Below are 27,936 nucleotides of genomic sequence, written 5' to 3'. Positions count from 1 at the left end.
TGTTTTTTATTGAGTATTGCTGTTACGTAGTGTTGCTACTAAAAAGTTCATGAAAAATGCTATGTTAAGTATTTTGTGATGTGTAATGGTATAATTTTTAATTAAAAAATTATCTTACATAAATATATATACATTTTGTAAATTTAGAAATCATTACATGGGTTCTGATTTTAATTTATTAAATAATGATTTGTTAAATAATAATTTGTGTACATTCATTTAAAAATATAAGGAATTCCATTTTTATTGGTTTATTTAAAATACTTTGTAAATTTAATAAGTCCTAATCTACAATTCTTATTACAATTACTTATTATTACTGAATTTTATGATTTATAGCTATAGATAAACTGTAATGTGAATTCCAAATTACATTTAGGTTCAGATTATAATCTAATTAATTTAAACAATTTGTTATAATTTCATTAAAGTGATGATCCTTAATTTGTAAGCACTTTTAGTTTGAGTTCTAATTTGATGAGTATGGCTTAAAGTGGTTTTATTCTTTATCTATACAAAATGTGTGCAATAATTAAATTGACTCTACCAATTGATTCGAACTCGAGGCATTCGAAAGATTTGGCCCCTCTAGTTTTGCCTTAAGCTCCTTTGTTAGGGCCAAGTTTCTAAATATATTGGAATCAAGAAAAAAAGCACAGCGCAACATCCGCATAATCACAGAAAAGTCTCTGAATTCCAAACACTTTGGAATGCAGCCCACAAAACGAAAGCAGCTTCAATTGTTAAGAACAGATCTTACCAAATTCCAATAAAAGCAGCTTACAATAAAAAGTGTGAGACGAATGAATTACGGTGCTGCGAAGATAGTAAATGTGGAGTCATTTGCGTTTTATTAAGACTGCGTGAGGGTAAAACATCCCAGTGATGAAAACAAACTTTTGCATTCTTGAAATTCATATTTTTTTTAGTAATGCGTTTCATGCGTTTAAAATCTCTTTATTGGAAATTAACTGTTTCTATATTGAAATACAATTCAACAGTAAATACAATATAACATATTACAATGCAATACAATATAATTCAATTCAACTCCTACAAGTTTATCTCGCATTTGCCAGGGCTAGAATGTATATTTCATGTACAAGAACATTGGCTTTTGAGAAAAATTTAATCGACAGAAATGTCAACGTAAATATCTTTCTACGTCAATAATTATTTTTAGCTGATTTCATGTACGCCAGGTAAATTTAAAAATGTTTTTTATTTTAATTGATATTTTTAAATTATACTTTTGTCGTCGGCGTCTTTAAAAAAATTATATATTTTGAATTGGAAACTTATAAAAAATCACATTAGATATGATCGTGTGATAAAAAATTTGATTGTTGTTATGCCTTGATGCTATTTTCTAATTCAATTTACTTTTATATGGTCCTAGATAATAGTGTGACCCTTTTCATGCTCCATGTTGCATCCTTTAATATTTAATGATGTGTTCATGTATACATTTATTTTAAAATTTTTAAGTGGTTAGAGTATAGAAACTTTTATATATCATTATTTTTCTTTCTTGTATATATTTTTTATTCTAGTTGCTCATTTACTTGATCATATCAATATACATATGTATATATGCAAGTATAGTTCATAAAACTTTTAACAATAAATTTCAGTCGGTCGTTTTGGTGTAAATTATATATACTTAGACTATATAATTACTTGTGATTTTTGTTTTTTATTTTTCTTTCGAATAATTTTTTTATTTTTAAATACTATTAAAAATTGTGTGGTATTTAAAATCAAGTCGCAAAAATCTTTAATTAAGTTAAAAATGCAATAAATGATTGATTAATATACAGGATAAAATAATTTGAATTGAACTGTATTAATATGTATAAAAAAGAACTTTTTCTAGTGGGAATATAAAACAATTTGTATTTGTTCTTTGTTGTTGAGCGGATGTAAATAATAAGGAAGAGTCGCCGTCTGCATTCAGCAATACTTAATTTAAATTAACACCTTCAGCTTATACTAGTCTTCCAGTGGGGCCAATGGAATTTCAGGTACTTTAAAAATCTTATGAATTATTTGGCAAACAACGAGCACATTCGAGACAACTGTATTACTCGTAATCATATATGAATGTTATAAGAAAGCGCACTTGGCGACGTTGAAAGACTCTGGGTATGCGGCGATTTTTCTATTCTAATTTCTTTAAACTAATGTCGTTGTTGTTTCATCTCTGATTTCATATAAGGTTTCTACGATTCCTTCTAGTCACTTCATAAAAATGTATCGAATTTTTGCTATCTTTTAATCAATGTGCTTAAGTTGTAACCGAAGTAGAGCTAGTAGAAGTAGCTCAATTCTCTTCCAGCACTACAACAAGAAATTGTTTTATTGCATTAATGTGCGTAGCTTCGCACTTAACTAAAAGATTTAACTATTACTAAAAAATCAAACATATTCAAACACGTTAATACTAAAAGGTTTTGAAGTCCCAAAAGTGTCTTCTCAGGTTTTTTCCCAAAGAGGGTACCGATAAAATTGTCTTATAATTGGGCATTAAATAATAGGCAATAGGGCAATTTTAGTAATGTTATATCCGCATTTAAAAATTTCTTGATATTATCTTAGTTTAGACACAATTTTGTGAAGCCGCCAATGACTTTTCTGGGTGTATCAAAATCTGGTAGGTAATGCACTTTGAAGGGTTGAAAAGATCATGGTTGGTCGTTTTACTCATTCACATATGCACATACTGAATGTGTGTAATATTTATGTAATCTGAAACCATAACCGATTCGTAGGATGTCCCTTATCTTAAAGGCCTTTGTTCAGAACAAGTTTCGCAATGGGCAATTTTTAAAAGCATCGCTCAGGCGTTTTCTCAACTTGGCTGAAAATATAAACAAGATAAAATCAATTAATTTGTACGCAACTTTTAGTATAAGCATTGAGGAACTTAGAAAAACGGCCTACGAAATTGACATGTTAAACTACATTAAGTGAAATACACAAAAAAATATAAAAATGAAATGGTAGAAGTTGATTTAAGTTTGATTGTTTTTATCCTCGAAGGGAAAGAAGATGAAAGAAATATTATTCCAATTGGATTCTCTTTCATTTTCGGAGGTTATAAAAAGTTGACGTCAGGTGGTGGATTATTATGTGATTGTTGGTAAGACTAATGTTGTGTGGTGAGGTATGGTCTGGAATTGATTACCTACCTTTCCATGGTGATGTAGAAGGCGTTAACACATTAAAATCTTACATATCCTTCGGAAATATATTATTACTTATTTATAGGAACTTACTTACTCTTTCGTTGTCTAATCGAAAGACACCCAGATATACATGTTGTTTAATAAGTGTATTGTAAGGACTGGCAATCCATTCAAACAATTGTTACATTGTCCTTAGTTTTTTTAAAGTCTACAAAAATTAGACAGGAAGTTTTCGGATTTTTTTTACATTGCAATACATGAATGCTCATGAATTGAGGTGTGAACTGTTTTGAACTGCAAGGCAGACACTTGGAGTAGTTAGACATAGATATACAGATCGTTTATGACTGATACAGAGAGATAAGAGAGAGCGGAAGAGAGACGTACACATAGATAGAAAAACATATAGACCAACAGTCATGCCAATTCAAGTTCGCTATATGTATCAGATATCAGGCAGGTAGGGAGTTAGAGTGTAATCAGGACAATGTATTTCGCCGCTTGGAGTGTTAGGTAAGTTATTGGTTACGCCTGATGATAATGGCCAACTCGGAATTAAAACCAAATGTATTATTGTGTTTTCTCATATATATTTATACATATATATTTTTTTATTAAACCTTTTGTTTTTTGTTTGTTTTAATTAAATGTTCAAAGTAACAATATAATTAATCAACTATTAACGATTTTCTTAAGTTTTTGTTAAATTTTTGCTTGTTCCTCTGTAGTGTATAGAACGTCTTTCACGTCTAATAATGACTTGAATGGTATTGTGTTCAACATTATTTTTAATATCATTTTCTGCCGTTTTTTTTTTTATTAAATTCATTTCCCTATGAAGTTACACATATACAGATATATACATATATAGGCATATATATATATATTCATATATATATTTATATTTATTAAGATAACAATGTGTAATTATCTGTGTTTTCGTGAACTTTTTGATATACAATTAATTACATTTTCATTACTACAATACTACGGTAACGTAACATCAACAAATTCAAAAAGAAAAGAAAATCGGCTGAACCATTTAACATTTCAAAAATTTATGATTACGTTAAAATCTTGGGTGAGATTGAGTATGTTTCAATTATTTCTTTTAGCTTTCTTTATATATGTTTATTTAATATATTAAACAATTAAAGTAATGCTCAACTTCATATAAGTATCAGAGGGAAAAACGCAATAGATAGAGTATAATTTAGTTCAACATTTTCAATAGTTATTTTGAAAGCCATTACGTTATAACTTTTTAGGTTCGAGCTTGAAAAGATTTTAGCTAAGAGATCTGGTTTCCGATTTAGTTAAATAGGTAGGTGCGCGATAGGGATAGCAAGTACCTTTCCTTAAGGTAGAATCACCTCTTCTTATCTTTATACATTCGCTACTCATGGTCTAGTCTTCTGAGCCGCGTTAAGGCATTCATTCATTAGTTTGATCGTTCCTAACTTTGTATGGAGCGAGGGGCACTAGGGGATTGCTTAATAAGGTTGACAGAAAGGGGAGTTAAGCCATTTTACTTTATTGATGTCCTACCGAGAGAATGAGAATGTTTTCAAAGTACTGGAAATTGCACAGTAACTGAAAATTGTACAGTCATTTAAAAATTGTGGGTATATTTAACCGCTTTAAACTGCTTTTTTAACGGATCTGTACATTGTTTTATTCTTTTACTGAACTTCATAGCCATTTAATTGCTTGTGACAAATATCCTTGTTTGTGAAATTTTATAAGCGTGTGGATGCAATGGCATTGGTAGGAAGCCTAATCCATATTAATTTACAAAGTTCAAAAATATAGTTGGGAATGTTGGCTAGCAATTGTTATGATCTTGTTCACTTGATACTGTTGTTCATGTAGCTAGCGGTTTTCTGATTTTGCTTCTCTAGTATAGATTATATCTTATTATGTATATATATATATATAGATACTTCTGTGGTAGATGTTCTTGTTGATGTTGTTCTTGTACTGGCTGTAGGCGTTTACTTGTGCTGTTGTTCTGGTTGTTGTTGATGATATTTATATAACACCGAGAGTACATGTCTAAGAGAGACCATCATGTCGTTGTTGTGAAGAATTGGTAGAATTGTTGTTGATGTTATAATTGTTGATATTGTTGTTTTTTCGTGTTGTTGCAAATGTTGTAGATATAAAATTTTTGAGGCATAGTAGAAGTGGCGCAGATTAAATATTCAAAAGAGAGTGTTTTTAAACAAAAGAAGGGGAAGAGAGAGACAACATAGAAAGAGAGAAAGAGAGAGAGAGAGAGAGAGATATATATATATATATATATATGTATGTATAAAATGCAGTGTAATTAAACCATGTATTATTATATGTTAAAGTACATTAACTTTTATTAATTTTAAAAAAATATTCAATTGAATAATTATAGCCGGTTACCCGGAGCACAGCTGTCCTTTCCGAAAAAATATGTATTCTTATATACACGGTTCGTCTAAACTCGGCAATTAAGTGGATAAAATCAAAAACTTATTTCCAAGTCAGGAAGGGCACATTTCATACATGTGCGTATGTGTAATATGATATAAGTCTTTAGATTAAGATAGATAACAAATAAGCCGTTTACGTTACAAATCGCATGCAAACTGAAATCCACTTGCACTGGATTGTCTCTCTCATAGACAATTTCACGGAAACCTGATAGCAGCGAATGGTGCCGTCGAACATAAAAAGTGCCTCGGTTTAAAACAGGGACTGCTCGTCTTATTGTACGTACATTCATGCATACAATAATGCGATTTGTACCTTAGAAAATATCAGTGAACTACAGTTAGAGACCCGTATATCAGTATATACAATTTTGGTGACACCGAATAGTTTTTCTGAGCGGAGTTTTTGAGTATGTGGGAGTAAACATGTATCCAAGTATGTTTATACCTTTTACAAACGAATTTAGTGGATAATCAGTGCAAAGGGGTAGGCTCGCTCTTGGAATTGTAAAGGTTACTTGTTGGTGTATTTCGTAAGCTTTGGTATCTTTGATTTTTGTGGCCGACTTGCATGCATGTTTCCCTTTTGTTATATGCCTTGATGGTTTAAACTTATCAATTTTCAAAGAAAATCTATGCTAAATGTATCACAGCATTATGCTCTAGAACTGCTTAGCATATCTTATAAGCTATTGCTTTGTCTAAATCGTTACAGCTATAATTTTGCCGTTAAGTATTGTTGTACAATACTTTCTGCGAAATAGCCTTAATAGAATCAAAACGTAACCGTTATGAATTCAAATAAGTGGGAAAGGAAACTTAGGACCGGTATTTTTTTATATATCAGTAGTTTAAGGTAATGTATTAAAAGGAATATAGTAATCTCATTTACTTACATTTCAGAAGCATCAATCATTTTTCAAAGAGTTAGAAATTCTCAATTGTAGTGTAGGTATGTTGTTTGTATAAGAAAGAAACAAAATGTAACAGCTATTAAAGATCTTTTGTTTCGAATTTTCCAAAACAAATTGACATAAAATTGTTTTTTAAACTTTTTCTTTCCAGTTGTTAGTACACAATTTAAAGAATCAGCAATAATATCTCCAGTCAATTTGCTTGCAATTATATTATTTTACTCTTGGTTAAACTCATTAAATTTACATATATACATAACAGGTGAGTATATATTAAAATGACGATTTCAACATATTCGCCGATTTAGTTTAAATTCTTTCTATAGATGGATTTAAATTCTTTCTATATTTATAGATGGATTTAAAGTCCAAGGCGATTTCAGCAACATACTTTGACGGTCCGACATGAACGACATAGCAGCCTCCTCTCTCGCACCAAATGTTTTATATTATTTTATTTATAATGCCAATTAAGTATTTCAATAGTATTTCAGTAGTTATTTTAAATGTATGTTATTAACCAAACAACGCATATGTTTTGTAGATTGGGTTTAAGTATATTATATTGTTATTGAAGCAAAGTGATTTGAATATTATGTTCACTATAGTTGGGCTTTAAATAATTTGGCTGATGGTTTAGCTACTTTAAAATTCATTAGGAGTTCAAAGTTCCACATTTTTATTTCGCATATCTGCTTCGGTTCTGATTATAGGTGTCACCGATTGAGTGACTTATTGTTTAATGTGTTCTAAGTTGCTGCCGGGTTACAGGTATGCTCTAGCTTTGCAATGTTTTTATTCGTTTTAACAGATTTCATGTTAATAATTCAATTTCAAGTCCAGGTTAATCATGATCCTTTTATGGGTAAATGTTATCAGTATTATTTTGATTTTACCATTATATTTATTTGTTTTTATATTATGATGACTGACATATCACTGCATGACACATTTTCCCTCTATTTGAGTTTTTAGCTCATTTACTTGCGTTTCTATTTGATTTTTCAGTTCTGTAAAAGAAATTGAGTATGGAAACAGCAATAAATAAGCATATTTTGTAGAGTAGACTACAAATGTTTGAGATGTTAACTGGTATGTATATGTATTTATTAATGATCTTGTACTGTAACTGGGTAGCTGTAACTATTATGTGTGTAGTAATTTTATAGTTAAACAATAAATACCGCGGAAGGTTATCGTTCTTGTACAAGTATAAATCTTAAAAATTAAAACAAGAAAGCATTTATTAAGAAATTATTCGTTTTGTTAGCAGTAAGGGCAACGTCACAGTTAAAGTTCGACTAATTAAAGTTTAGTTATAGTTATATTAGATTGATAGAGATATAATGACAAATATATAGAATTTGGTGCAGAGAAAATACACATACATATGCAGTATATGAGCAATATATATATTTCACATATGATTTCCCATTATGTAAAATGCATATAGTACGCACATTGAAGGAGAAAGTAAACGAGAGGGAAAAAGTTTGGTATTTGTATCTCGTCCATTTATGGGTAATATTTTTTAGTATTTCGTTTATATTTGGTTTATATTTACTTTGTTATGAGTTTAAAGTTTTAAAATGCAGTTCCATATACAAATAGAAGGTTTTTTTAGTTAGATGTAAAATGATTCTAATAAAAGTGCGTTTCGTGAGATTAATATTTAAAAAAAAATTATTTGATATAAAAAAACAGTCCCTAAAGTATCTGCTCTAACCTAACTAAATTTTAAATTTGATTTTAGAATAGTTATTTATGTTTAATGCACCCTTTTCTGAGGGCGGCTTGTCACTTGGTGATTCAGATTTGTCTTTTCAAGCTCTGCATTCCAAGTCTTATTTAGGGGGAATAGAAAGTAGTAGTAAAAAAAATGGTGGTGTGGGTGGCGGAAAAGTAGTTCTTGAATACAAATGTACCACAACAATTTTACCACACAAACATAATTAAAAGTTTTTACAAATAATCACACTTACCTTATTCTATTTATTTGAATAATATAAAACCTAATTACAATTAATTCGTCAGCTAAATCCAATCAATTATTTTCATCGTTTACCCATATATAAAAATGTATACAAATGTATTCAATAAAAAGTAAAAAAAAAATTTTAAGCATATACTTCCTTATATAAATACTGCCTAGATTTCTCTGAGACTTTCTAATTTATATAGTAATGTTTAGATTAAGCTGGGAAATTGAGTAAAATTAAACAAGTAAATGATGTGCACGCTTGTTATATAAATATGGTTTTGAAAATGTTTATATTCGTCGTTGCATTACATTTCAAAAAAATATCTTAGATAGATAGGGTTGCAGTTAGAGATAGAATAAGCATTACGTTTGGTTGTTTGATTGCATTTAGATAAGAAATACACACAAATAAACAAACAAAATCACAGTTACTAGATACGAGCTCAGTACATTAATTAGATCATATTTATTTGGTTTTTTTATGGTTCTGGCTTTAATAGTTAGTCAACTTGATTAGGTACTGTTTAGATTTGCAAAGCCTCTCGTAAACTGCTGGCATAGTAATAGGTAAAAAACTAAAAGCAAATTAAAATAGTGAATCTAGTACTGTTACAGAATAGGAGCAATCGGGGCAGACTCGAAGGCTTGTTTTATTGGTAGGTTAACTTGCTGTATATAAGATGCCAGTCGCTGAGCAAAAGGTTAACAGGAATCGACAGCGACAGCGACAACTTACTTGTAAAATCGTCTAGCTCTTCTTGCTCCGCTTCGGCGGCGAGTTCTTCGGGCGTCTTCTTTTTCCTCATTAGGGGATTGGGCTCTTCTTGTGGTGCCGCCTCTACGATTTCCTCCTTTTTCTTAATGTTGTACTGAATGAATAATGTGAGGTTGGCAGATCAACAGATTGATTAGATCGTTGAACATTGGTTATAGTGTAATTTCTAATTAGATAACACTTTTAAGAACTGCTCCTTTGTTGTTTGCTCCTTTGAAATTCAATCTGACTCCGTTAGGGAGTCGCTCGATATAAGGACTCCCTACTAGAGTCAATTTGAACAGCGTCAGGATTTGTTATCATCTATATCAGATACAGGACTTATTTTATAGATCACATTCACGGTATTTGTGCAGATGCCACAGTTCCGAATTACCCACCTTATCGCGAATATCTTGTCTCATCTTCTCGCGCTCTTCCTCCATTTTCCGGTGCTTTTCTTTACGCCGGTCCTCGGCCTCTTTAATGGCTTCCTGACGCTCTCTCTCCTCCTCCTCTGCCTTTTCTTTGTCGTCGCCATCATCGCCTCCATCACCACCTACAGCGCCTGCGTTAAAAATAAAATTATTGTTTTAAAATTTAAGTAAGAATTTTAAAAAATACGTCATGTAAATCTTAGCGCGTAAAAAACTTAGTTAAAACTCGAAGGTGATCAATTTAAAACAAGAAGAAACGTTATAGTCGAGTGTCGCGACTATAAAATACCCGTTACTGTTTTATAAATATTGTGTGTTGTTAGTGGAAATTCACAAAGTGGCATCTATTGTCATAGAAAGCATGTTGAGTAACTGGTTGTGACGCTGCTGGCCATGTAAGGCCTTATAACATATATTTCTTCACAATTTCGCCACAATTTTCCGCGATTTGTGGGCGTTAGGGTGGGCGTGGCCGGATGAAAACTCTCATCGAGTTGCAGTGGTATCTCTGAAATACGTATTCTTAAGCACAATTTTGTAGCTCTTATAGTTTTATTTTGAATTTTTGGTTTTCCGGTTTATGTGGGCGTTAGGTCATAAAAACCTACATACTTAAGCAAAACTTTCTATCACTCATAGTTACCGAGAGATATCAGCTTTTTTACAAAATGCGAAAACCTTCTTTCGAGCTTGGTGGGCGTAACAGTGGCTGTGGCCGGATAATGGTACCACCATAAGATGCGCTGGCATCTCAAGATTATACATACTTCATATTAACTTTCTAGCTCTAATAGCTTTTGCGTTTTTAGCGATTTTAATTTTTCGTTATATGTGGTCGTTCGAGTGGGAGTGGCAGGATGCTGAAATAAACTTGCGCTGCATAGGGAGCTCAAGAATCTTCATGCTTAATCTAAACTTTGTATCTTTTATTCCTTTAGATCTCAGCGTTCATACGGTCGGACGGACGGACAGACGGACATGGCTCAATCGACTTCGCTATTGATCGTGATCAAGAATATATACACTTCATAAAGTGGGAAGAGCTTCCTTCTATCTATTACATACTTTTCAACGAATCTAGTATACCCTTTTACTCTACGAGTAACGGGTATAAACACACAAAGCTCGACATTTTGACTCGTTATCGCCTACTGGGTTATCATTTCGTGATTTTCATATTCATTCCAGTGCCACTTTCGGGGACAGGGGAAAACGAATGGAAACGCGATTATTTGGGATTTAGAAATAGCATTGGCCGCCCAAGCGACTTAGTGTGTTTGAGAAGAGGTCTGAAAGCTGATGTGCGGAAGTGTGCCGAGTCACTAGCAGCGACCCTTGGCATTCCGACCTCCGAGCAGAAAATCAAGGCCTAGTACCTTCGACATAAGCGGTGTACAGTGGTGGATTTATTTCAATTCGAGTGGCCACAGAATCAGCACTGAACTAAAATGCTCTCGATTGTACTAGCTATTCTCTTAATGGCTGTCATTGCTTGCGGCCAAGATTCCCAGACAAGGGAGAACGACCTGCTGACATTTTCGTACAAGCTCGAGCAGTACCTGGATACAAGCAAGCAGCCTTGTCAGGACTTCTACGGCTATGTCTGTTCGCGCAGTGCCAATCTCAGCCAGACAGGAAGGGAGAGATTGCAAAGCTTGCTCAAGGAAGTGGAAGTCGCTCAATTGATGGACATGGAACTCCAGTTGGTTAACTTCTTCAAGTCCTGCGAGAATGGACGCGGCATAGAGGCGCTCAAGGCGTCGCAGCTGTTTAGGCTAAGTGGGGGTTGGCCTGTCCTGGATGCCAATAAGGTTAACGCCAGTCAGCGGTCAAACCAGGCCCAGAGTTGGACAGCTATTCTCGGGTACTTTCACGAAGTGGGAGCTCCTTACTTTTTTGAGGCAGTAGTAACCATACAGTCAAACAAGCGGCTCGTTGTGTTGCAGCCCGATTCCACGCACCGCAACACTTTAAGAAAGTTTGAGCAAAGAGTAAGCGAGGTCCTGCAGAGCTTTGGAATCGAACAAAGCCGCGCCCACGTAACTGCCCTTGAAGTTCTCAGCTTGGAGCGCAGTCGTAGGGACATTGTAAATGCGGAGCATATAAAGGACCAGGTGGAGTTCAGCTACGGCAATTTTAAGCGCATTGCTTTTGAAAATTCCACGTCGGCCAAAGTAGACTGGGATGGATACTTTCGGAAACTGTTGGGCGGAAAAACACCCCAGGCTAGTGATACGATAGTAGTCAAAGAACTTCCTAGATTGATTGAATACATCGGGTTGCTCCAAAATACCAGCATGATTCGGTTGCTCAACTGGATCTGGACGGACTATTTAATGGGTAAGTTTCCCAAGAATCCCAGTATCTTACTCAAAACGGAAAATATTAATTCTACTTTAGGGTGTAGTATAACTGTGGCTGGTTTTTTCTTCATAATAAAATAACTTGTTCAGTTTTTTTTTATTAAGATGTGCACTTCCTTCTTTTAGATATCGTGGATGCAGACTGCCATCAGTTGGCAGAGACTTATGCAGGCGACGTTTACGCTCATGTAAAGCAACGGGTCACAGTAAATCGACCCGAATTGGCTCAAATGTACTCTACGCTGGGAAAAGCGTACGTGAACCAGCTGGTCGGCAGTGTGTGGATTGATGAGATCTCACAGCAGAGCTCAAAACAGTTCTTAGGCACCGTCATGCATCTAACCCTTAATGGAGACGAACGCTTGAACGCCGCATACCACGAGATCTTGCTTGGCCGTCGGAGCCTTTATCGCAACCTTGAGAAGCTCCGTAAGTTCCAACGTCTCAAGCATCCGCCCTCACAATCCAATCAACAGGTGCGCCGGTACGGCCAGGTATTTTCTGCGGTTAGTGCTCTTTTAGGGCAAAGCCACCTGAGTACACCTCTCAACTACCTTCTATTAGGTGAATTCTTTTCCCGAAGTCTTGTAGCTGCCGGTAGCAGCTCTCGCACACCGGGCGCGTGGCGAGGCTCAGACTCGGAGTGGCGATTCAGCAACTTTCAATCGTGTGTCGCAGTAAAGGAGAGTGCAAACGACGTCCTTCTTGGCCTCCTATCTCAAAGGCAAGCACTGAGTGAGTACCAGCAGTGGCTATCTACCCGAAAGACGTTTCACGAGAAAATGGACGAACTTCTATCCGCCGGACGAACTAAGATGACCCTACTGAAACTCTTTTTCGTGGGTAGCCTGCTCGTGGATTGCCACCCCGAGCTGGACATCTCTGAGCAAGATTACAAGCGACAGGTAACGCACGCCAAGCTGCGCAACTCGAAGGAGTTTGGAGAGGCCTTTCAGTGTCGCCCCGGTGAAAGCCTCTATCTGCAGCACCACCTCTGCAATCCCTTCTAGTGTCGGACCTTGATGCGATTGTGCTAAAAATCGATAGAAAGTGCTTGTAACTACTGCAGGTCTCTCTTAGACCAACCCCCAATCGATTGATTTTTTTCCTTCCCACTACACACATTTGCACCCTACGGCCACGAACCCAACTTATTTTTCCAGATAGGTTACGTTACGTATGAGCGATTAAGATACAAAATAAACGATTAGATTTTCGCTTGCAATAACTTACATGGGACACAATTGCAGTGAGAGTTACAACATTTTGTGTTTTGGCGAGTTGAGGAGTAGTTTGGTTGAGTGGTGGAAACGTGTTGTTGAAAGGGAAGAAGACGAAATCAATGAGTTCGCCGCTGACGTTGTAAGGCAGTGCTGGAAGGCAGACTGTGGCTTAGACATGAACTAGGCTTCTTACCGATGAAATTCATGATTTCAGGGCGCTTTTGGCCACTGCTATCTGTCCGTCTTCGAGTTTTGTGTTCTTCGCCTTCTTCCGCGTTTTCTTCCCGAGCAGATACAACCGTTGGGTGAACCGTTACTAGTACTACTGTTCACAGTTTCAGCCAGGAGCTGCACTGTCTGCGAGCCACTGATTCGGCCGCAGTCGTCGTGCCGTCGTTTCCATGGCCATCTTAATCAATTCAAAGCCCGAAGTGCTGTGCGAACGCGACCACGAGTTAAAGTGAACTGAGCGAAGGAAAAAGTCTCGACAGGCGCACAGAAAAGGACAGGACAGATGAACTTTAGTCGCAGCTGGGCGAGCCCCGAGTAGGAGTGTTGGCAGTCTTGGCCCTGTCTTTTATGTCCTGACGACGTGAAAATTTCCGCGGTCGCGTCGCAGTTGGCAATGGACCGAGCAGAGATCCCAGCGTCACGCAGTCACGCGCTTGCGCTGTTCCACTATATTGAGTTCGACTCGGATCCCAATTTTGGTTTGGGCATGACTGCGATGAGCAGCAAGTCCGCTTCACTGTTCAGTGTAATGGCATTTTTTGTGGGGCGACAGAGACGGCGAAGGCCCGCCGCTCTTGAGCTTTTCTCTGGACCATTGGGTAGATAGAGAACGAAGTCAGGGGATGTGGAATACCCCAGTTGGCTCATTGTCGCTTCGCTAGGTTTCCCTCTATCTCTATCTTTATTTATTTCTAGCACACCTTCTTTCTATCTCTTTTATATATATATATCCATTTCTCTCTTGCCGGGTGCAAAAGGCATCGCACATTAAATAGAATTTATAGTCATACATTTGCTAAATAGCTCTGTGAATGATTTTTTTAGAGTGACTGTGGCATGACTTACAGACGCATTTATTGATTTCATAAAATAGTCAAAGTATTTCCGACCGAAATTCATATTTCTTGCTTCTCATTGTGTGTGTCTTGCTAACTCACACACGGGAAGATACGAATGCCATTGCGAATGTGACTGCCATTTTAAATAACTTGTCCCCTGAAGTTGTTGGTGAATTTTCCCTCCAGTTACAAATTCAAGATGACCCTTAAATTAACCCATAATTAAATTGAAACTAATCAAGCCTTTTTCATGCCAACATAATTAACACCATTGAAAAAGGGGTCACTTCCCATCTCCATATTGTCTAAGCACTGTACTCCCTTTATTTTTCTTAATTTTCTCTTGTTGGCCTCCACACTGGAATTGGACAATCCGTTAGCCAGATTCATTGATGGCTCTTTAAAGCTGGGAAGACTTATATTTAACATGAAAAATGCTTCTGACAGGCAAAAAAATCTGCCGTACAAATAGGTTGTTGGTTCATGAGTTTTTGCCTCCATTAATTTTATTTTGCTGCCGTTAAAAGCTTTACGTTCCTTTTCGTGTCCTGGGCGAAATAAGGGTATTTTATTTCTATCTGCTACTAGGAGCTGTATGGGGTGGCTCTTTGGGGTTGAGCGCGTACTGCCGTCACTCAGAATATCACAAAGCTTTCGTTTAATACATAGGTCTGATATACGAGACACAGTTTTTGGATAAGCCATAGAGAGAGTTTTATTTTTTCCGCTGTTGTTTTGAATGCCAACCCATCAGAGCAACCGAATAATGAATACGTTGGAAAACGCGGCCGCAAATCTAACGGGGCGACCCCAAAAAGCAACTGCCGAGCCAGCTCAATCATAAGTATAGGGATAAGCCTCAACCGAGTCGGACAGGATAATGTGCTGGAGTACGTGGTTGGGTGATAATACATGCTCGTCGAGAAATGCAACCTTACAGTTCTATTTCCATTTTTATTGCGGAAATGGAGAGTGGGAATAGCGTGGTCAAATATTTTTTGCACACTTGCCTTCTTTGTTTCGGCTGCATTATTTTTCGCTGCATCTCCGCTAAGAATATCCACGAACAGCAAATTATTTTTTAATCAGGTAACGGACAATGGCCTAATCTCATATAAGAGATCTCACCTTTCAGCTAATGTTTTTATTTTTATAGTCGTTAACATTAAAAGGCCCGATATTAACTAAGTCTTAAGGGTGTGAGTGGTTAAGTAAGAAGACATGGGCGTGTGTAAGTGTTGAAATTATGCCGACGCTGCGCCTTTGTCTGAAGCGAAACGCGAAGGGCTCTTGGTTAGGACGGTCACGACTTTCTTTTATAATGCCCCCAATTAGTCGTGTGCCTCCTCTATAGTCGTGAAAACATTTCTCTTCTACATCTACTTAGAGAGCATTTCCCAAGCAGATCAGAAATGCGGCGACATGCCAGCAGAGGACAGAATTTTCAAAAATGCAGAATTGCGTATTGTGCGGTGATACCCATAAGCAAATATTTTGGCCTGAATTTATCCGGAGGAATCAAGGAATTTTTAATATACATAATTTATGCATATTTTTTATTCTGACAAGCTATGCTATGTATGTATATACTACACTGCCTTAATTAAATCGTTTACGGGTCGATTATTCTTATTCCTTAGTAATATTGGCTTAAATATAATCTTGAATTATTTCAAAACACTACGTCAGATGTGCCTTAAATTCAGCTATCGCAGGGTTCCCTACTATTTGGCAAGAATATAAAGTGGAATTTCTCAAGAACTTGTGTAGATTATAAATATTTTCTAATAGTCATATGTCAGAATACCTGCCACTTCTACGGATAAATTTAGCAACGGGTGTGTGTTGATTGGGCTATTTTTATTGGGATCTTTGCAACTTCGATGTTAACTAGTAGAACTAACTAGTGTATACAATAACACTCTTGTATTATGTTTAATATGTATTAAATATTCTTTTGTTTTCTATGTTGTTCTTAAATTACATTTTGTTAATTTTTTTTAGTATATACTTTTTACTCATACTTTACCTCATTGTAAATTCGTAGTATATAAGTTGTAGTTGAGTTGTAATTAGAGTAGTTATAGTAGATAGTAGAAGATGTAAGTAGTTTTGTAGTTAGTATGGTTCCATAATGGTGTAAGTAGTACATAGCAGTAGTAGAAGAAGTTCAATAGAAGAGTAGTAGTAGAAGAAGTAGATAAAAAACGTTTTAAAAAACAATTTTTGCGGAAAGCTGGAGTTTGAGGGTAAGAGTATCATTCGTATAACACAAAATTAAATTTCTAGAACTAAAAAATAGCGTCGAACCAAATATAATTCATTTGATCCCTAATTAGACTAGTGTTCTTGAATTTTTAACCTAAAGAAATCATGTCTTGTGAACAATTTCGGTAAGTGAGTTGAAGAAAATCTAATATTACTAAGTTTTAATGAACTGTCAAATCAATCAAGCGCGTAAATTCGTTTGAATTTCTTTTCTTCTTCTTTTCTTTTTATTTTTCATCTATTATTCTGAAAATTTTCAATTATTTGCAGAATAAGTTTTGGGGAATAAAAAGAAAGAGAACGAAATGGCTTTTGATTAATCTTATATAGTGTACTGAAAACGAAGGGGTTTAGCTGTTGGTTACTACCAACTGAACGGATGCACGTATTGAGACTGGTGTAAACTATAATTTATAATTTTTAGTATATAATGGCATCAATTTGGTACTAATTCTAGTGGAAATGCATGTCCAATAAACTCGGTATATCGACGATGTTAATTACTTCATGGCTAAGTCATAAAAGATTTTTTTTACAGATAGTTGAATAATACAATAAGGTAAGTAGAGAAATTACCACCTGCAGCATCTGTCAAGCGTGTGGCCAAGGAAGTAAAGGAAGAGTTTTATTAATATTGCACTCTGTTTAGATTTACTAAGACGCTTAATAAAATATTTTTAGGAATTTTAAGTTAAGTATTAGTGAATAGTTGCACATATTTTTAATGATAGAAGTTCAATAAGTATAAAAGTTCTCTGTAGAGATAGCAAACTTGGTGATAAATAAAATGGCTGGGATTGAGGACAATTGTCCACGGAAGAATGTTGTATGTAATATGACAGAACTGGTTTGATTGACCATATATCCGGTTCAAGTTCAAATTTTCGTAGCTTTGGAAGTTGAGGTCATGTATCAGGATTGGCTTGGGAGAAGCATATATAAGAAGACGAGAGTTGGTATTAGTGTAAAATTCAAATAGAAGAAACTGAATCGTGTTTTCTGTATGTTATTATTTTTGTATTGGTTCTTGTCATTCGAGGTGTACTTTCTATTTCTGTCGAGTTTTTACTGTAGCTGGAAGTGGGCTTAGTGGGAGAAGGTTTGAGTGAAGATGTGGGCTGTTGTCAAAGAGTGGAACTCTCCCTCATATTGCTGTGCACTTGGTAGTCGTTCTGTGTGATTGGCAGGGTGTGTTTGTCAAGCTCTTGTGTTTGTATGTTTTACAATGAGGTAAAGTTCGGCTGTGAAGGCATTCTAAGAATGAACATATATGTATATAAATTATTTTGGTTTTGTTTTCGGTGTGCGGCTGGGTGGGACTATCACTCGGGAGAAATTTTTCATATGTGCTGTATTTTAGGTATGTTTAGTTACACTGGTTACGATAACTTTATTATATTAATGTTTTGAGAAGTCTAAGAGTAATTACATTTCGTTAAAAAATAATTTAATCTTGAGAAAAGCAAATGTCTAGATATTGAAGATATTTGATATTTTTTAGCAACTAATGGCTATGCTCCACTTATGATTTCAAATCCAGTATCTTTTGAAAATAAGCTTTCGACTATATTTATATTTTTGTACATTAAATAAGTATTCCTCAATATCAATACATTCGGAGGTAAGTGTATACACCGCTTTGTACATATGTAACTCTCCACCTCCTAGTTATTTTGAAGGAACACTGCGTTTTCTTATCGGTTTTATCAATTTAATTTAAAAAATTTGTATGTAAGTTAATTAATTTTTTCCCGGTTATGAGAATATGAGATTTATTTAAAAGCTAGCGCCATATTAAGAGGTTCAAAACTTTCAATGTACAGGGATAAGCTTATGTTAGTCATTTTTAAATTACTTTTATAGGGATTTTAGTCTTAAACGTATTATTACTATTCGTACATTTTAATAGTTTATTCATGCTGTTGCCAATAAATAAAACCTAGTCTCTATTCAAAGCAGGCACAGAAGCGGTGAATTGTAAATAGGTAGTGCCACAAAAACAATGCTTTAAACTATAAAAGATTTAATTATTGTTAATGAATAATTTAATAATGGGTTAGATTTTTTTAATATGGTAATGCAGATAATGAGTGGGTTGATTTATCAGAAACTTACACACTTTATTTATAAGACAGTCAATTTTTTTTTAACGCTTACCTGGAAAAAAGTAAATGTAATTAATATTCTCGAATATCATAATAACATATAGATACCAAATTATTTATAAATATTTACAAATATTCAACGAAAAGTTATAACAAATCCTTAAAATATCTTTATCCAATATATCCTATATCCAATAGGAATAAACCGTGAAGCGAGCTAAAGTTAATTTCTGGTTCAGAGTGCAAATAATTCAAGTAAAGGTTTTCGCAACCCACTACGATCTAAGCACAACTCGCAATCAACATCTATAAATCATATTTTGAGTGGATTAGTACTGAAAAACCTCTTGCGCTGGAACCAAACCGCATACATACGAGGTGTGTTCAAAAAGTAAGGTGACTCTTCAAATTTCGCGAATTTCAAATTTTTCGATTATCGATTTTTTTGTTTTGTTATATTGGTACACTCTTCCCTAACATCTGTACCAAGTTTCAATGGAACATCCTCTTTTGTTTGGTTGTGAGAGGCGTAAAGTTACAAGTTGTTTTGCGAGCTCGGCGATTTTTTGCTATCGAAAAATATGGATCAAAGGATTTGGATTTTTTGGCCAAAAACAACACCACAATAATGCCTCAGCCACCATATTCACCGGATTTGGCCCCATGTGACTTTTTCTTGTTCCCAAAACTGAAGATAATCGAAAAATTTGAAAAATTTGAAATTTGAAAAGTCACCTTACTTTTTGAACACACCTCGTATAACTTCTAAAAGGTTTCGATAATCGAAAAATTTGAAATTCGCGAAATTTGAAGAGTCACCTTACTTTTTGAACACACCTCGTATACATATATCTAATCAATTTATATACTTTTATGGGTATATATTATTTCGCTTTCATCCCTCACGCGTTTTTTATGTTGAGCATTAAGTAGATGCTATTCTGCATCGTTGGCACTTTTAAGTAATTGCTAAAGGCCAAAAGAAGAAGGTGCCTAAAACAGTATCTTATGCAGCCTTCCTCTATAATGACAATATTTTATACAGGTTTTCAAATATTCTTTCTTTCTGACGACTCTAGAACCTATTGGTCAATCGTACTAAGCGCCATCTCGAATTGTGCCGTGACTGACACCTAATAAGCAGATTAAGTGGCTTGAATTGGCTCTGAATTCTGCCCCGGCAACATCTATTCTTCTTCCTCTTCTTTTACGGCTCCCAATTCAAAAAAAGTGTGAAGAATGTGGAGACCGTGTGAGGTGAGAGCAAGAGACTGTGACAAATTTAGCATCAATCTACACATTATATAGTATATATGTTCACCACTTTCCTGCGCATTCGTGCAGAATGTCTGCGTTTGATAAGAGGTCTAGCAATTGCTTTTGCCCAGCTCAGCTGCGCCTTTTGGGATTGTGGTTGGACCAATCGTTGGAGAGGAACTGTAAATCGAACAAGTGGATGGGTAAGTGGAGCTACATTATGTCACATGTAAATACCCAGTCTCTAAAAGGGCCCATGTGTTGCCGGTCGATAAGAATTTCAACTTAAATATTCTCGCCCTCGACTTAGCTCTATTTTCCCTTTGAAAGTATTCGATGATTTTCCAAACGATTGCACAACCGCTGATTATACAGTGGCGGCATTGTAATTCAATGACTTTACCCAATGTGCCGGGCTGAAGATATGGATGAGAATGAGAAAGTGGGGGCGGGAAAGTCCTTGTTGTGTATCTGAAAACATTCCCCGCCTTCATGTATGCTAAATTTTTTTTTTGCGCAGCAGCTTTACATGAGATATACATATTCATGTACATATTTGAACGTTCAAATCAAAGTTTATTGATCGGATGCCAAAAATAAAATGCTCAGGGGTGACTTGCGACTAGCTGTGTTCGATGCGACTTACCTTTAACGGCACTTAATTGGTTTCCAACCATCTGCTTTGCTATAAAGGCCGCCATATTTGGACTGTTGTTCTAGAGGAGTTGCTTCTGTTGGGTACTTCGACTAAAGAATTTGCTTGATCTCTGACGTTTACGCTTGATTTTACGTCTGTAAGCTAAGAGCAACAGAGTAAAGATAAAAGATAAAATTAATTTAGTGTGTAACTTAATACAAGACAATGGAGTGCCCCGTCATCTGGGCCAACCTTCCGACTTTACGGGATAAAATTTTGCCAATAGCTCTTGAATGACATCACATTTCATTAATTGCAGCCGTCACAAATGTTTTACAAGGTCAAACCTAAACATAAATTTTAATATTATGAATGCTACTTTTGGTTTGTTAGAGTGGGCATGAATAAAGCCACCTTAGGAAGTGCTGGCATCTCAAGAATATGCACGCTTAGTCCTAACTTTCTAGCTCTTATAGATTCTGATCTCAGCGGAATGTCAGACGGAAAGATGGATTGGATTTTCATCCTGATCAAGAATATATTATATGTCGGAAACGCTTCCTTCTACCTGTTACATACTTTTTAACAAAGAAAAAGGTTATATTACTCTACAAGTTACAGGAGGTTAAAGGTTTAGTACCAACAGAAGATTGCTCCGCTCCCTTTCTAATTACTTAACCATTGGCAATAGATAAGGTTGACTCGACCTATATATATATAATGGTTATGGTTATTAAACAGTTAGTAAAAAGCCAGCCAGTTTTTGGCCATCGGAATTAAATATACTTCAATACCATCTCAGAAACTTTTGAAGAATCCTAAGATTGAGCTTGGAGCTTTTTATCGACGTAAAGCACACTACGCGCAAAAGGGGCAAAATAACTTTTCGCAAGTATTCGAAGTTAAATGTATACGTTAAAATATGAAGAATATTGTGGAATATTTTCGGATTGCTAGGCCACTCACTTACCTGGCCTTAGTTCAGTTACGAATCCTCTAATATTTTCCCTGCAGGTTCCTGTAAAGTTCAAAAATTGTCTGCGTCAAAGCGTTTTTATTTTCAGGAAATCCACGGAGAAGAGCGGGCATTAGGCGGACAGGATTTCTGAAATGAAAAAAAAGGTAGGGTTGACAGTTTTGAGTTTTCCATCTATATTTTTGGCGCTAATTTAAAACAAGAAAAAACCTAGTTCAGAGCAGCGACTGTTAGATGTTCGTTACTTTCTATACAATTTTAAAATAAAAATGATACCAGCAAGTAACATGTTATATAATTTCAATACGCTAACTGCTGGTAAAATCATAAACTGATGTATTTTTCGAAACGTGCGCAGAAATTCCTAGTACAAGTAAGCTAAGGCCGACTTTCTAGCTCTATTAGTGGTATACAGAAAAACACGTGTAGAGATGGACTGTCCACACACTGGCTATTCCGACCGGGAATATAGAGCTTTAATACTTTACAATAAATACACTATATTCTAATATATATCTACAAGTATGAATAGCAGACACGCGTGGTATTTCGTGTCGTCGCTGTTATTTTGTCGCCATGCCCTTTGCTTTTTTGCTTTTATCAATATTTCTTTATTAGGGTTTTTTTATGGGAGCGGTCACGTAAGAGCCTTTTTTATGTCTTTGTAGTGAATGAAATGCGGGTCCGCAAACAAAAAAAAAAATTCTTTACGTAACTCAAGCAGCAAGCTCAATCAATTGAATTTCAAGTGCTGGGCTTTCCAGCTCAGAAAGAATTCCTTTGGAGTTGATTGAGTCTCGTTTTTTCAATTATTACATAAAGTTGCGCTCGCACTAGAGTACTCAGTTAACTGGTCAAGCAGTTCGCTCGTTAAAATAAATTATTTTCATCGTTTTAGATTTTCATTCGTGCCGGGGACTCTTAGTCAACTGTTAAATACCACAAAAGGCCAGTATCGCTATACGAATATATGATACCTATGTGTATGTTTGGCCCCTATATACAATCACACTCGTTGTTGGTGTGTTGTGTGCAGTGTGTGTGTTTTATACTTTCCCACTATGTTTCCACTTTTCACCTAGGCCGCCGATATGTTTTATTCAACGCTTCTTACTTCGTGCTATGCTTGCACTCTTCTGCACGCCACTGTCGAGTTCCCTATATGGAAAACTCGGTTCGACCCCGTGGCACCGCTTTAAAAACGATGTATCAAGGCGTCGGCGTCGGCAGCAACGAGGACGGCGACTGCGGCCTCAAAATCCGATACAGAACCAGCAAGGGGTGGAGCTTTGGCCCTTTCCAATATTTCGTGGGCTCGGAATGAGTGCTTTCGTCGCCCGAGCTGCCGAGCGGGTACGAGCGGCACCTGGATTTAAATAAAGAGAAGAACACCAAGGCTTGTTTTAAGGTAGAACCCTTAAGGCGCGAAAGTCCTACAGCAAAAATTGTTGCTGTAGACTTATGGGACTGCTCTCTCTACGACTGTAGGACTAGAGAACTTGTCCCCCTGCACAGTGTTCTGGCTTTATATAACTCTAGTTGGTTTTTTGCATCTCACTATGATAAATAATATACTTATCTGCTTCTACTTCTTGTCTGTTACATAATTAAATTTCTTTCTCTGTATACCTCTCTTGACAATTTGACTTTGAAATAACCAGCCGAAAGCATTGTATACATTTGTGCGCTGGCGCCTGCGCCGAGTGCACTTGAGGTACTGTATTGATTTCACCAATAGTAGTATGCGTAATTTGGCCAGCAGGCCCTTCTGATAAGAAGCTAGTTCAGTCATTATCATCTCTCGGAGACAGCCCTAGAAACTTCGCAGCCCTTGCATTCACACCAGACTTTATCGAATCATACACATCAGCCTTTGTTCTCATATCAGTTGACATTCCAGGTTTTTTATATGTACGATAATGTGTCAAGAGCATAAACAGGGACTGGAAGCGCAGAAAAGGAAAGAACTATAAAAAAGGAAATTGCACGATTCTGGCCATGGCTGCTCTTCCGTCAGCCCGCGAGTCGTGGTCGACATTGTCGTGATAGTGGGGTTGTCTTGCGAAAACTAATTTTCCATGGCTCCATACCATTCCCTTTAATGGGTTTCATTGGTTTCAACTCAATCAATTATAGTGTTTTTGCTATTTGACAGGCTATACATTGCTTTTTACTTATGGTTGAGACGTGATTGGTCTTGGCCATCACGGCATTGCTACCTCTTAAGTAATAGTTCACTGACTAATAGGATTGATTCTGGGACTGCAGAGAATTATATGAAAGACTGAACATCTAAAAGGTATTAAGATTGGCTCACTGCCTACCTAAAACCTTCTTAGCACCGACAATAACACAATTATTGGTATTTATTGCACAGCACTCACCGCGACTCATATTTTCAAGCAGAACACTTCGCCGCTCCTGCTGACTAAAACTGTTAGCCAGTGTAAAGTTTTTGCCAATATGGAGAGAGCCTCGGACGGTGAGAGAACTATGGCAAGTGACAGTTGACAACCAAACCAGGCTAAAGTTTGCTCCCCGAAAGCTTTCAGCGAAATTGTAGTCTAATGAGAACTTTTTTTGATTCAAAAAAGTCGTTCTAGAAGTAAATTCCCGCCTGCCTTCCAGACGCGTGCCATAATAATATATTTTATTAGCTCGCTCGGTTGGGGAACCGGCGACAGGTTTTCCTTTACTAATTTCCCCGCAGTCATGCGCTTTACCGCTTAAAAATTTTATATAACAACCGGAAGGTATCAATTAATAACAGCTAATGTCATCCTTGATACTCAGAACTTGCTTGTAAATTCCTGCGGGTGTGGATGGAAGGAAGCTGTAGAAGGTGGTTGCGGTAGGCGATGTATATATTTTTCATTAAATAATTTTCTTATCAAATGAATTACTCCAAATTTAAGCTTCATTGAGTGTGTTTTCATCATAAGCCTGTCAAGAACTAAAAGAGATAAAAGTAGGGACTGCGCATGCTTGATTTATGAGATACATACGCATCACAAGTTTATTTCAGCATATTTTCACTCCCACATAAATAGAAAAGAATATTGGGGTTCACCTTCTTTTATAAAGTTATCTATTAGTAGGCAAGAAAAAACTTTACTTTATTTATTCTTCGGAACCACTTCATGTTTATTTATTCGGAATATGTTTGAACTTTTTGGGAGTCTGTGAAGAACTAATTAATGCTAACTTAAATGTTCCCCAACAACGCCACGCAGAAGGGCGACAGTTACGGGCAAAATTGCTGTTTTCCTTGGTCGGTGGGATTTCCGCTGCTTAGTATTGCACTCAGCATCTCGGAACTCGCGTTCCATGTTATATATATAGATATGTATGCGTATATCATAATACATAAATACTGAAACTTAAAAAAAGTCTAGCTCTTATAGGTAGACTGCCAGTTGGTTCTTCGTTGATTTAAATACTATAATAACTACTTCTTATATGTCAAAGACTTTGGCTTTCTTGTTACTTACTTTGTCGTAAAATATTAAGTTGCAACCCGTTGAGTATTCCAGTTTCAGCTAAATGAGTTATAGCAAAAATGAATAAGCTTACTTTAAATGTACTGTAAAACGCCATCTGCAAAATGAATTTAATAAATCCCTTGTCACGAAATAATGATATTAAACACCCGCTGTAGCCAGCACTAACCGTCTTATCTTGTGTCTCTTGTGCAAAAATGACAACTCAACCTCTCTTCATTTTACTTCAACCACAGATATTTTCATTTTGGACAGGCAAAAGCTCAATCTTGCCGCCTTAGAATGCGGTGCGGGTCGAGATGGTAGAGTAGCTAAATTTAAAACGGTTTCATGTTGCGATTTGACAAATGATAATATTTTGCCTGTGGTTGTGTCAGTCTTTGTGTTTTTACATATCAGCCGAGACTCTGGATGACTCCAGGACGACTCCTGGCATCCAGATAAGAGTATATCTGTGGGCCGGTGCCACTGTCTACATAGCGTTTGACGATCTGACACTTTTGGCCGACAGATTAAATTCGAAATTTCTAAAGTAACAGTGGATAACTGTAATATTCGATTATTTATTTTTGAAAGTTTAAACGCAAATAAAATGGTTAAAACTAGCTTAGAAAGCAAAATTAAATTACATTTTCCAAAAGTCTAAGAAACGCAACCTGATATCAATTCTATTGAGAATTTGTGCAGTGAATTGGACCGCCATGTGTACCGACACCGATAAGCCGATAAAACGGTCTTAAGAAGAGTAAGGAGTAGAAATCGTGAAAACACTTATCTCTGAAATTCTTAGAGCTATAATATTGGGAAGCATACATACGCAATACGATGACACCGCAGCTTATATTTTAATGCCCACAAAACGCTGAAACCTTAATTCGATAGGATTTAGGAAACAATTAGAGCTGGTATGATGCCACCTCAGCTCAAGTTAAATCAACCGTCTCATCCTTCTTGATGCCCACAAACCGCGGAAAACTGTGGCATCAGCACTATTTCAAGTAAATTTTTGGTTTAACCTTTATAAATTTTTTTGTCATCACCTATCGACTTACCAAAAATAACATAATCTATTGATTTTAAGCAAAATTATATATGTACCATCTTACTTTCAACAAATTCCGGTAACCATGGCTTTTGCCAAGACTGTTGCTAAAGCATATGCTATTGGAAAGTTTGCAGGAGTGTGGAATAACAAGTTTATCGTTCGGTCGTTTTTCAGAATGTCACATAACGAAAAAAAGCAAAGTGAAGAAGAGCTTACAACTATATTATCCGAAAAGGGACCAGAACTTCATTGGCCTAATTTCAAGGCATATATTTCCAATCCTACAGTTAATAGCGTGAGACTTGAATGGTCTTTGCTTAAAAATGCATTAGTCTACAGCGTAGAGAAGTTCCATAGAAGCCTTGGCTGGGTGCAGTTGGAGTGGAGCTCAAGTTCTCCCGTACATATTACCAATCTGGAAGAAAACTTTGGTTATCGATTGCGCGTAAAAGCCTTGTATGCTTCTATTGACGGTCATCGATATTTGGCTTTAGCAATCTCTCCGGATATAATTGTAATTAAATATTATTAAAGAAGTTCAGGATCATCAACTCTTTTGACCAACTGAATGAAATCAAAGAACTCTTATTGCCCTATTAACTGTCGAGTGACACAGTGTTAAGAGAAGTACAATTAAAAAGATAAAGTATTGGATCGGCACCCGATCTGTAAGGAAGCAGTTGGCATACATTAGTATTTGAGAATATCATTTGATAGAGAAGATTATTCATAAATAACGTATATAATGAAGGGCACAAAAGACTACCCTGCGGAACTTCAGATATATCGTATAACGTTTTGAAGAAATAGTTTTTGAACATAATCTTCTTAATAAATTGTTTGCTTCCCGAGCTTATCTCATATAAATATAGGAAAAGGATGGTTCATTATTTGTAGAGTTTAAACAGCTTATACAAATTTTACCATATTATTATATCCGTTTGACAAAAAATGTATGAATATTTAAGGCCTGCACGACGTCAGAACTCCCGTCAACCAATTGCTTAAACTACGCCATTAAAAAGGGACAGCAGTTTCTTGTTAAGCGTATGCTGCGGAGACGACCTAGTTTGACAGAATACCCCGCTCCTAACGGATTTCTGCCACTTGCCAATGCGATTATTCAGGGTGAAATGTGTATTATCGACGTGCTGCTCTCGGCCGGCTGCAGCGTTCATCTCGGAAATCTTGGAACCGGACGGACCCCGCTGCATGTCGGTAATCAATCGAAATATAATTGACGTGTTTATTTATAATATAAAAGACGTGTTTGACATCGTTGCAGCTAGCTTTTTATTACGGTCACTTGCCATCCGCGAAAATTTTGTTAAACAAGAAGGCCCAACTGGAGGCTACGGACGCCAATGGTATGACTCCCGCACACTGCGCAATCGATGCCGATCAGCTGGAAATGGTAAAGTTCGCTCTCGAGGCGGGTGCGAATGTTGAAGCCAGGGATATCTGCGGTTGGACCCTTCTTATGCGTGCAGGTTTGGCTAAAGATATTAATGGGCGTTCTACACAAATCGAATTTTAATTGACTTTTTGGTAGCAGTCGTTATGAACGCAAGCATAAAGCTTATCAAAGTGCTTGTTACACATGGTGCAGACCTGGCCGCTTTGGATGATTTTGGCAAAACCTGCTCTGAATTAGCGAAACTTTATCGTAGGCACGAGGCAAAGGATTACTTTGACAATGTTGAAAAATGTAGGCTGGAAAAGTACAATAAATATAAAACCCCATAAACAAGTT

The 27,936-nt window shown here is 36.1% G+C and overlaps 3 protein-coding genes across 16 annotated transcripts; 2 read left to right on the top strand and 1 right to left on the bottom strand.

Annotated features, from left to right (window-relative positions):
• Positions 1-1,821: 1,821 nt before the first annotated feature.
• Positions 1,822-21,746, bottom strand: LOC108114963 (complexin). 8 transcript variants are annotated; one of them, XR_005993645.1, is made up of 7 exons: positions 21,633-21,746; positions 20,672-20,824; positions 17,240-17,251; positions 9,704-9,861; positions 9,285-9,417; positions 6,550-7,577; positions 3,759-5,243 (listed from the first exon to the last, which is right to left on the bottom strand). XR_005993645.1 is itself a non-coding variant. In XM_017226167.2 (6 exons), the coding sequence occupies exons 2-6, from the start codon at positions 20,724-20,726 to the stop codon at positions 2,799-2,801; spliced, it is 420 nt and encodes a 139-aa protein (XP_017081656.1). In that variant the 5' UTR covers positions 20,727-20,824; positions 21,633-21,746; the 3' UTR covers positions 1,822-2,798. The 8 variants fall into 8 exon arrangements, 2 of the variants coding, with proteins under 2 accessions (XP_017081656.1, XP_017081657.1); XR_005993647.1 differs by having other exon boundaries at positions 17,243-17,251; XM_017226167.2 differs by lacking the exons at positions 3,759-5,243; positions 6,550-7,577 and adding an exon at positions 1,822-2,860.
• LOC108114959 (neprilysin-1) lies at positions 10,844-13,330 on the top strand. The gene is made up of 2 exons (XM_017226152.2): positions 10,844-12,079; positions 12,229-13,330. The coding sequence occupies exons 1-2, from the start codon at positions 11,188-11,190 to the stop codon at positions 13,110-13,112; spliced, it is 1,776 nt and encodes a 591-aa protein (XP_017081641.1). The 5' UTR covers positions 10,844-11,187; the 3' UTR covers positions 13,113-13,330.
• On the top strand, positions 17,258-27,936 carry LOC108114961 (ankyrin repeat and SOCS box protein 13). 7 transcript variants are annotated; one of them, XM_017226157.1, is made up of 4 exons: positions 17,258-17,893; positions 27,152-27,397; positions 27,469-27,673; positions 27,736-27,936. In XM_017226157.1, exons 1-4 carry the CDS (start codon positions 17,879-17,881, stop codon positions 27,927-27,929), a joined length of 660 nt encoding a protein of 219 aa, XP_017081646.1. In that variant the 5' UTR covers positions 17,258-17,878; the 3' UTR covers positions 27,930-27,936. The 7 variants fall into 7 exon arrangements, with proteins under 7 accessions (XP_017081646.1, XP_017081648.1, XP_017081645.1 ...); XM_017226159.1 differs by having other exon boundaries at positions 17,258-18,023; XM_017226156.1 differs by lacking the exon at positions 17,258-17,893 and adding an exon at positions 19,995-20,228 and having other exon boundaries at positions 27,739-27,936.

Source organism: Drosophila eugracilis, unplaced genomic scaffold (assembly GCF_018153835.1).
Source record: "Drosophila eugracilis isolate 14026-0451.02 unplaced genomic scaffold, ASM1815383v1 contig_1897, whole genome shotgun sequence".
Taxonomy (NCBI): domain Eukaryota; kingdom Metazoa; phylum Arthropoda; class Insecta; order Diptera; family Drosophilidae; genus Drosophila; species Drosophila eugracilis.
The sequence above is the reverse complement of the archived record's forward strand: the minus strand, read 5'-3'. Positions and strand labels throughout refer to the sequence as shown.